This window comes from Natator depressus, chromosome 19 (assembly GCF_965152275.1).
Source record: "Natator depressus isolate rNatDep1 chromosome 19, rNatDep2.hap1, whole genome shotgun sequence".
NCBI lineage: Eukaryota > Metazoa > Chordata > Testudines > Cheloniidae > Natator > Natator depressus.
In genome coordinates, this window is record NC_134252.1 from 15,493,170 (window position 1) to 15,503,909 (window position 10,740).

At 51.2% G+C, this 10,740-nt stretch overlaps 1 protein-coding gene across 1 annotated transcript; it reads right to left on the reverse strand.

The window, feature by feature from the left end:
- Positions 1-3,524: 3,524 nt before the first annotated feature.
- On the reverse strand, positions 3,525-10,537 carry SLFNL1 (schlafen like 1). The gene is made up of 3 exons (XM_074934731.1): positions 9,997-10,537; positions 7,509-8,198; positions 3,525-3,702 (listed from the first exon to the last, which is right to left on the reverse strand). The coding sequence occupies exons 1-3, from the start codon at positions 10,396-10,398 to the stop codon at positions 3,571-3,573; spliced, it is 1,224 nt and encodes a 407-aa protein (XP_074790832.1). The 5' UTR covers positions 10,399-10,537; the 3' UTR covers positions 3,525-3,570.
- Positions 10,538-10,740: the final 203 nt, after the last annotated feature.

A 10,740-nucleotide genomic window follows, 5' to 3' on the forward strand; every position in this document is an offset into this window, starting at 1 on the left:
ACATGAATGTTCCTTCCCCTCTAAGGTCTGTTCCATACATTAATTAAGGTTTTAAAGTATTTGCTCTTAACTTGCACAGAATTTTTTTTAAAGTGTTTGTTCCTCATAAAGGTCTTTCATCTTTATTAGTTCCCAACATGCTGCAGAATGGGCAGCAGGATCCTGAAGCACCCACTTACTGATGCCTATGCTTTGACACAGCTCACAGGATCAGTGACAAACAGTGTAATAATCATAAATGTACAGCAAGCACCACAAATGTAATAGGTGCATTGTCTGTATTGTACTGATAGATGGGCACCAAGCACAGCACCAGTCCTAATACTCCCCCAAACTGCCAGGCTAGGTGGAGCACAGTTAGCCATAACACATTGACAGCAAAGCAAGTTTCAAAGCCTCCTTGAGCCGTTGAGCTTTTCTAATAACCCTTGTATTTGGCTGGTCAAACTTAGCTCGACCCCAGCAGAAACTTTTCTGCCTTTGCCACCCACATTTTGCAGGACCCAGCAGGAAGCTGTAACATTCGGGTATTTTTCTCACTGAATGGATCATGAGATCCGTTCTCATGAGTAAACAAGGTCGTCGTCCCTTCAATCTACCAAAAGCACATTCAGCTCTCAGTCTTCGCCTGCTGAGCTGGTCCCTGAATCTTTTCTTAGCACAGTCAAGATGGCCAGTGCACGGTTTTGGGAGTAAGGGGTTGGCTGTGTCCTCCAGGCTCACTATTGGCATTTCAACATAACCAATGGTAATCTGCGGTCAAAAGAGAAAGTCCCTGCTTGTAGCTTTCTGAACAGTCCTGTGTCCTTAAAGATTCAAGCATCATGCACCCTCTGAGCCACCAATGTTGATGTCAATGAAGCGTCCCTGGTGATCCGCCAGTGCTTATGTAACTTTTGAAAAGTAGCCCTTTCCGTTGATGTACTCTGTGGTGAGGTGCTCTGGTGCCAAAATAGGGATAGATGTGCCATCTATCACTCTGCTGCTGTTCAGGACCCCATAGCTGCAAATCTGTCCATTATGCCCTGCACATTGCTCAGAATCACAGTCCTGTGCAGCAGGAGACAATTAATGACCTTGCATGACAGCAGCCCCACAGTGGATTTTCCTGCTCCAGAATAATTTCTGATTGGTAACAATCCAGCATTGCAAGTTTCCACCATGCAACTGCCACTCGCTTCTCCACTGTCAGTGCAGCTCTTATTCTGGTGTCCCTGCACGGGAGAGTTGGGGTGAGCTTGGCGCACAGATCCAGGACTGTGGCTTTTTGCATCTGAAAGTTTTGCATCCGCTGCTTCTCATCCCAAACCTACATTATGTTGTGATCCCACCAGTCTGTGCTTATTTCTCAGGCCCAGAGGCAGCACCCCCACTCCCTTTTAGCTGCTCCAGGAACACCACCAACAACCTAAGTGGTTCTTGCCCTGTCCCATGGCAATCTGACTCCAGGAAATCTTCACGTTCCCCATGGCTCTTGCAGCTCTGCAGATACCAGAGGATCATCATGCTCATGACAGTAGTGCAGAGCTGTGCAGGCTCTGTACTGCTGTCAGAGATCACAGGCAGTAACAAGTCCGATGTGGGTTTGTGGGATTTTCACAATAGATGCAAAAATGATGGGATAGAGATGGCCTTGTTTTGTGGAGAAACTGAACTGAAACTTGACCCCTTGTGCCCAGTCACCCCTGTGTGATTTGTTTCTGTCCCACCATATGTGGCCAAAACTTCCCAAAAGACAGTGCGTTGGACACGAGCAAGTTGCACACTGGCATACCTACTCATGGTGCATTGCTCTGTGCTTCGACACAAGTGCTTTTGGTGAGTATGCACAGCACCCGTGCAAGGCACCAAGTATACGCCTATGGTGGCTTTATGCCAACATAACTTGCATGGGCAAAAGTTTGTAGGTTAACATGCCCTTCGATACGGCATGTCTCCAATTCACTTCAGATGAACAGGAAACTATGACAGTTGCTCAGGCCGAGTTTTGGGCCAAGGCCCCCTGCTTATGGAGCATTTCAGAAGGCTCAGTTTCCAAATCTAAATATGTCCAAGGCCGCAGTGGCAGTGAGAAGGTGGGGGTAAGCCCCTGAGCATCGCCAAGGTCCCAAGGCGGTAGGATAGATATTCAGAAAGCAGTGGTACGTCTAAATCATAGACTAATCTATCATAATCATAGACTAATCATAGACCTGCTTTATGATAATACCCACTGCCGCATTCCCCCACATACCATGGCCCGTCCTCTTCCAATGTAAAGCCATCTGGTAGGCAATGAGATATGCCCGCCAGGGTATGGATAATTGATGCTGCCCTTCACAAGATGCTTAGGAAGGGAGTAGAGGGTGTTGCAAGAAGAGCACTACCTTTCTTATTTAAAGTACAAATAGAAAGAAAAGCTTAACCTATACCTTTTTGGTGAGACACCCCCAAGACTCAAAACAGGCATGGCCTTGCTTCTTATACATAATCATTACTCAAGCTGGAGTGGCTGCACAGTAAGTACAGCCATACTGGATCAGACCAAAGGTCCATCTAGCCCCGTATCCTGTCTTCTGATGGTGGCAAATGCCAGGAGCCCCAGAGGGAATGAACAGAACAGGGAATCATCAAGTGATCTACTCCTGTTGCCCATTCCCAGCGTCTGGGAAACAGAGACTAGGGACACCATCCCTCCCCATCCTGGCTAATAACCACTTATGGAGCTATCCTCCATGAATTTATCTAGTTCTTGTTTGAACCTTCACAACATCCTCTGGCAAGGAGTTCCACAGGTTGACTGTGCGTTGTGTGAAGAAATACTTCCTTTTGTTTGTTTTAAACCTGCTGCCTATTCATTTCATTTGGTGACCCCTACTTCATGTGTTATGAGAAGGAGTAAATAATACTTCCTTATTTACTTTCTCCACACCAGTCATGATTTTATAGACCTCTATCATATCCCCCTCATTCATCTCTTTTCCAAGCTGAAACGTCCCCGTCTTATTAATCACTCCTCATACAAAAGCTGTCCCATACCCCTAATCATTTTTTTTGCCCTTTTCTGAACCTTTTCCAGTTCCCATATATCTTTTTTTGAGATGGAGCAACCACATCTGCACACAGTTGCCAGTTTGGATGAGGAACACACACTATCTCTGGGGGCTCAGCGCTTCCTTAGTTGGCTAAATTAAGTTGCCAGGTTTTTAAAACATTTCTCCCCTGGACTGAGACTGTCTCAGTTTCCACCTGAATTCACAAGGGAAATACTGTTCATAGTCTCTGGGATTTTGTAACTTCATGGGCAGAGCGATCAGTGATGCAGAGGTTCCCAATGGCATAAAGTCCAGCTAGTCAGAGCTGGAGTCAAACTCACAAGAAATATGCTGTGTTACAGCCATCAGCTGCAGGGCAGCATGCTGCCAAGAGATGAACAAGGCAAGCCTTACCCTGGTGTTACTCGGCCAGTGCTCTATATTGCAATGAATTTACTTTCAAAATCTATACAAATATAAATGAACTGATTTCTTTTCCTTACTACTTTTTCCCCTGGCTCCAGTCGTGCTGCTCCCGCTCCTGCTCTGTTGTGACTCACAGGATGGTGCAGAATCTAGATTTGGGATTCCGGCTCCGCTGCTGGTTGATTTGTTGCTGCAGGCTCTCCTTCTCCTTCATCAAACTCTCTATCCGCTCTTCCAGCTTCCTCACTTCTCCTGTCCATTTCTGGGGAGGTACAACCGCACAGTCACTCTGTCAGAGCCACGGGCACAGCAGCTATGGGCTAGACTCAGAAAGGGACTGAAGTACCTAACTGCTTCTTTAGGTGCTGAAGTCCAACATTTAGGTACCTCTGCCATTCACAAAATTACCATTCAGCTGCCACCTAACCCTTAAGTTTCTCCTGGTGGGCATGTGCAGTGCTAGCTAATTAACGAGCTGGTCTGAGCCCTAGGTCACGCCTAATCCCCAGTGCGCTTCTCACACGAGCTTGCATGCAGGGCCTGATGTGGGAGTTGTGCTGTGAGCATGGCTAGCCTGCACAAAAGGCAGCCAGGGGAAAGAGCAGCTGTGTGTCTCTGTCCACCTGGCCCCCGGGCTACCCACTAGCCCACTTACCTGGGCTGTGGGAGGGCCAGCTTTGAATCCCTATGCTGCCTGCTTTGGCGTCCTCACTACTAGGCTGTTGGGGGGTGGGTCTCTCTCCCCTATGGAGGCTGTTCCACTGTGTATAACTAATAAATGGTCATTGGAGCGAGGACGTGAACCTGACTCTCCCACCTCCATGCCCAACCCAGGGGGCTAGTGGCTGTGAGGGGGTCACTTGTTTTTCCCAAGAAAGGGCTGACCTGGCTCAGGCACCTACCTCCAGGAGAGGGTATATGGCTGAGAACCCTCTGCAGAGACAGGCACCCCGCCCTGCTTGTCAGGTGCCTAAGACCCAGATCAAGGGGAGTTAGGCACCAAAGTACATTTGTGGAGCTGAGCCCTAAGCCTTGCCCTTTTCCTCAGCATTTCGTTCCTGGCTAGCTTAGGCAGATCCTGTGCTGGCTTTTGTGAATCCCTCTCTTAGGCCCTACACTCCCTATGCACTGCATGGGGAAGTATGGGGTCTACCTTGGGGCTGTGAATTCCACTGGATGGCAGGGCACCCAGGAGTTAACCTTGTCACGCACAGTATTACAATGTCTGCATCCCCTTTGTGAATCTCGCCCTAACTCCCTTGCCACATCCATGGGCTCATTCACTGCATGGTGAACGCCTGCGAGCGAAGCCGCTACTCTGCAGGTTCATTACAGCTGAGATTCTAGCCGGTGACTTGCCAGGTTTGGGTGTAGTGTTAACCAAGCTACACCAGCCCTTATAAAAGCAGGGAGCAAGGCTACAAGAGCTTTTGAGGAAAGAAAAAAAACTAGACTCCAGCCACTTCCGCCTATAGGATAGGGATTGCTTTTTGCAGTCACGGAGTCCCTCCCTTCTGTACGGGGGCAAACAGTGCATCTGTGACTTGTTTTATTAGTCCCTATGTGATAAAAATAATAGCCTTGAACTAAACATGACAGCACAAAAAGAAAGGCAGAGGGATGGCATGGACCCAAAGCAAAATATCAGCCTACACAGCTTAAAATGAGGCTAGTGCCCCCCTGCAATCAGAGCAGCCTGCTAGGGAGGTAGAGTGCAATCCCCCAGCTTAGAATTCAGCCGGACACCTGGCAAAAACACTTGCAAACATGCCAGTGTTTGTGACGGCCACACCGGTAGCCTTGCCTGCTGTGTGTGAAAAGCTCTGTGCTGGAGCCTTGAGTCGGGGGAGCAGTGAAGAAAGCTGGTGGCACAAAAACCTTAAAAGAATATGAAGGGGACTCTCTTGCTAATGATGAGAGTAAATTTCTGGAGGGGTTGGGGGAATCTACATTATAGAGCACTCCTCTCCCACACTAGCTCTTCGGATGGGAAATGACACAGCCCCTCAGAGGCAGGCTAGAGAGACCCAGCAAGAGCAGTGCCTTTGACGTGAGATTAAAAGAGCAGTGGCACACAGGGCAGAGAAATGGCTAAGGAGATTCAGACAATGGTCAGCACACAGGGCATCTGGACACTGGAGCGATAAGGGAAGGGGCCTGGGGAGCGAGTGAAGATGGGGCAACGGGTAGGTCCCAGAACCAGCCAGGGCAGGATGAGGGGGGAAAGAAGGCAGGCACATCTGAACTGAATTTGCAGATGGCTGGAGCAGGGGTTGGGGGTGATATGGCCTGGGTGATCCATTTTTTCTGCAGGCTACAGCAATAACCCTCATCCTGCATATGGGCCAGCAGTAGCCCTAACACAGGCCTAACCCCAACCCTTACTCTCCTAGGGGTAGACCAAGTGGTAACCCTAAACCTAGCACTAGGCCTAATGCTAACCCTAAAGCTAGGCTGAGAGGTGACCCTAACACCAGCCCTAACCCAATGCCTAGGCTGAATGCTTTCTCTAACAATAACCTTCATATAGGTTTAAATTTAACCCTAATGCTAATCCTGGGTGTTGGGTGACCACTATTCCTTACTCTAACCCTAACCTAGTCCTAACTTTAACCCTAAACCAACACCTAACCCTAACACGAGACCTAGGCCAAGCAGTACCACTCCCTCTACCCTGAGCAGTCACCCTAACCTAACCCTAAAACTAGACATATGCTGGAAAGTAACCCTATTCCCAAACCTAGCCACAGGCATAGGCCAAGCAATAACCCCAAACCTAACCCTAATCTGTGCCTACTCTTAAACCAGGTTTAGGTGTAAGCCAAGCAGTAACCCTAAAGATATTCCTAACCCTAAATCTAGACCGAGAAGTAACCCGAACCTAAAAGTTTACCATAACACTGCATACACTGAGCAGTAACGCGCTAACCCTCACCTGAGAAGTAACCCTAATTTGGGCCTAACTTTAACCCTAAGACTAGGCAGAGCAGTAACCTCACCTGATGTAAAGTATCCCCAGCCCTAACTGCAACTTAGGCCAAAACCTAAACCTAGCCTGAGCCTTAACCATAAAGTTACAGTCAACCTAACGCCAACCCGATCCCTGACCCTAACCCAGCCCTAGGCCTTAATGAATCTGCCATATTTCACCTCAGAGGTGGCTGGATTTCAGCGGTGTGGGAAGCAACTGTACTATAGGTAAGTAAAGACTGGAATATGTAGTTACATTTTACAGGTTAAATTAATAATACTATAATAATTCAAGATCAGTATCATTGTATCCATTCACAAGAAATGGCACCAAACCAGAACTCCGTGATGGACAACTTTGCCAAATGAAGAGTGATCATTTTATCTTCTAATCAAAATGTGTTAGGCACTTTGGTGGAAGTGGGGAGATGGCTACGTTTTCTGGAGCTACTTTAAACAGTGATTTCTTGGAGTCTCAGCATTATTTTCCACTGTGTGTATTTTTGCTCCTAACCCTTCTGTGAAATTGTGGTGTTTAGGAATTGGGTGGCATCTAATGGTGCTCACTGTCTCCTGTCTCGGAAACCACCAGGACCTTGAAGATCAGCAGTGTGTGTCTGTAGCTGGGCTAGCTGGCCAGGGCTAGTTAATAACCATGGTTGTCTGGACCCTGCTGTGCCCATGCGGGTCCTTTACACGACACATGTGCTGTAAGGGCCAGAGACAACAAACATGGACAAATACAAGGGACAAAGTGGGTATCGGAAAGCACTGTGACCAATCTTCTGAGAGAGCCAGTGAGGGAAGGCGTGTACGTAGACAGACAGACAGACAAAGGAAGGGTCTGCGGATCAAACCATCTTCCCATGGCTTTGCCTAGGGCCTGTTGGTGAGAGCCGAGCCACAGACGGGTGGAATTCAGCCTTTCACTGACTCTGCTCAGGGGTGAATCCCCCCTTGGATCCCTTCGGCATGGGGGGCTGCAGTTCCCCCTGCGGGGCAGGCTGCAACAGCATCGCTGGGTGCAGCTCAGGCTCCCCCTGTAGTTAGCAGCCTTTTGCTGCCTTGCTGTATTAGCAGCCCTTGCATGCCAGTTACCTGCCTGCACCACTCCTGGATGGCGCTCCCTGAGAGTGGTCCCTGGATGCTGCCGTCCCGGCGCAGGTACACTTCCCCCTGGTCCGTTTCATAAAGCAGCAGCTCTCCCTGCTGTCTGGGCAGATGAACGCTTAGCCGGATCACCTTCAGGAAGATACCGGTGTCTTCTGCTTTGACCACAGGGATGAAGGTCAGGGTGTAGGCGTCAGGGAACACCTGCGGCTTGAACCCTTTCAGAAGGGAGTCGATGAGCAGGCGGATGCGGTCCTCCTCTTTGTGCCCGCACCTGACCCCATTCACAAAGCCATTGTCCTCCACCCCCACGAAGAGGCTGCCCCCTTCGCTGTTGAGGAAGGCGCACACATACTTCCGGACGTGGTGTTTGAGGGTCACACTCAGGTATTCCCCCCCACCCCGCTTGAACTCCACATTCCTGGTCTCACTCCCCATGAAGGCTCCATAGAACAAGCGCTCCTGGCCCACGATCTCCCGCCGAACAATGGCGCTGTCTGACCTGGTGCCGCTAAGAAACGCTGCCGGCCGCTCCGCCAGCTTCTGGGCTGGAGGGGGGCCCTTCCAACAAGGGCTGGGTTGGGCTTCCTCGGACCCTCGCAGCCTGCTCTTGCCAGACTGCAAACGCCCCAGCACGGGAGACTCTGGGGTGCTGGCACCAGTCACCTCTGTGTCACTCTGTGCAGAGGCAGAAAGTAAACGACACATGCATGCAGAGACAGATATGGAGACAGCGCAGCGTGGGGGCGACACGGACGACTGCGGCCAGCGTTATAACAACAGCACAAGGGCCCTCGTCATAATAATATTCAGGCTTTAAAGCACATGGGCCCTTTTATTTAATTGCAGTCCAGCTGCAACAAGTGACTATGCTCAGATCTGCCCCCTGTGAGAATCACCAGCCGAGCTGCAGGCTTCTCACTCCCGTCAGAGCAGCCCAGTGACAGGCGAGGGCGCTGGAGCCTACTGCGTCTCGTGCAGCATCCCCAGAACCATTTACTTCATTCTCCCCTTGTCCCTGGGCAAACCCATTGAAGGCCTGGGGGTTGCATACAGCGTCTTTGTAACTGGTGCTGATGTGTGAGGAGGAAAAGAGCCCAGCCTGACTCCCAGGTCCTGGGGGAGCTGGCGGCGCTGGCAGTTTGACAGCTCGTCTTTTTAGCAGTAGACTGAGCATACCTGAGCTGGAGTCATGGAGAAAAAACAAATATGGAGCCCATGATGCCATTCTCAGTCACACGTCAGAGCAGAACTGCAAATTACTATCCTGGATGCAGGAACCACTGGGTGAAATTCTCTGGCCTGTGTTCTGCAGGGAGTCAGGCTGGATGAACATAGTAGTACCCACTGGCCTTAAAAATCAATGAAATTCTGCCCTGAAATCAATGGGGATGCCCATTGTGTAAGTCAGTCCACGTCACACAGTCCTATCTCCCTGGACACTGCCAGGTCCTACCCTGTAGCACGTTTTCCAGTGCATTGGTTACTTGACTGCTCCTGCCAATTCCTCTGGGATCTGAGAGTCAAGCTGGACTCTTTCCTTCCCGCACATTATCATCTGTATTAAAGGTTCCACGGGGCCAAATTATATCCTTGGTAGCACAGGGACAACCCTCATTGTCTCCTAATCATGCCCCAAGAGACACAGCCCCAGGGCCTTGGCTGGACTTGCCCAAGTCGAACGGATTGGAACATGCAAACGGTTCTGTTGATGGTGCACAAGAAGGAACGGACTCCAGCTGGTCTCTTTTAGCCGTGCTGTCTCCTCGATGCTAATGGGAGGGGGAATGTAGTAACAACTTAGTGATTAAAGAAAGGTCAGCAGCTCTGGCTCTGTCTATGCAGAGGGGGTGAACCCCCCCTCCCTCGGGCAGGGGGCAGCACAAGGCCTGGCCAGCGCAGTCCCTTAACAGGGGTTAAGAGGGATTAGGTGGCACAAGGACCTCGAGCAGAGGGGTGGCTGTCACCTTTGACTGCACTGTATCTCAGCGTGTCCTCTCTCAGCGCATCTCCTAGACACGACGGTTAGGAGAGAAGCTACCCCAGGGTGGATGACCTCACGAGCTGGCCAGACGGGGAACCCAGCGCTGGGGTCGATGGGGAAGCTCTGCCCCATTCCAGGGCCAAGCCAGGAAGGCGGCATTGCTGCAGAGCAAATCGTGGGGCCCCGGAATCATGCAGGCAGTGCCGATTGCTGGGGCCTTCTGCTTCTTAGAAGCTCGCACGGCTGCTCCAGCCCATGGGATGAGGTAGCTCATCTCTTGGAGGGGGGAGTAAGGAAGCGCCCAGCCTTCGGATGGAAGTGCTGCTGGGGCTTAGGTCTCCTGGGTGGGAACTCCCCCTTGTCCTGCTGCCCTGGTGATCTCAGTACCAAGAGGCAGCATGTCCAGCCCTGGCCAGCCCGCTCCCCTGGCCTTCGCTGTCACACCGCTAGCGTTGTGCACTGTGCCTGTCCCGACACAATGCCTGGGCCTACCTCTTGGCACTCCTTAGCGCTGTGCAAGGCTCTCCTGCCTTCCTCCACCACCAGGGTTTTCCCTTTCATCACTAGCTCCCTGAGGAGACGTTGCTCCATGTCTGAGGCAACCTGGAGCTGCTTCAGGACGTTCTCCAGGCTCAGCTCAGTGGCCACCTGCACCAAGGCGTAGGCCCGTCTCGGTTTCTTCACCACTTCTATGTCGTGCCGCTGCAGGGGGAGGCTGGCAGTGCCCAGAATGTCCTTCAGCATGCTGCAGAGAACCTCTTGCGAGTACTTGGGGTTCAGGTTCCTAATACACAGCGTGTAGACGTGAGTCGGGCACGGGAGCGCCTCCTCCACGGGCCCTGCCAGGGGCTCCCCTGCTGTCTCTTCCGTAATCTCCTCCGGTGAATCGTCCATTGCTCAGAGCCCCATCCAGCTCCCAGTGCCAATAGCTCCCTGGTCCCTCTCTCCAGCAGTAACGGTGCTCCAGTTCCAGTGGTTCAGGCAACAAGACTAGCCGTGGCTCTTTTCCATCGTGCTGCCTCTGTGCTTTGCTGCTGGCCGGGCTGCTGGTCTGTGGAGCACCATGATAAACCCAAAGGCACCTTTCCGCCTGCAGGAGCCTGTTGCGGCTGCAGCCCCTGCACAATGTTATCTTCTGCACGGAACGAGCCAGGGAGAGAGCAGATCCTTCAATTCAGCCCTCGACTGCATAGCTAGGCCCAGAGATTCCTTGTTGCCGGCCCTGGAGTAGAGCCA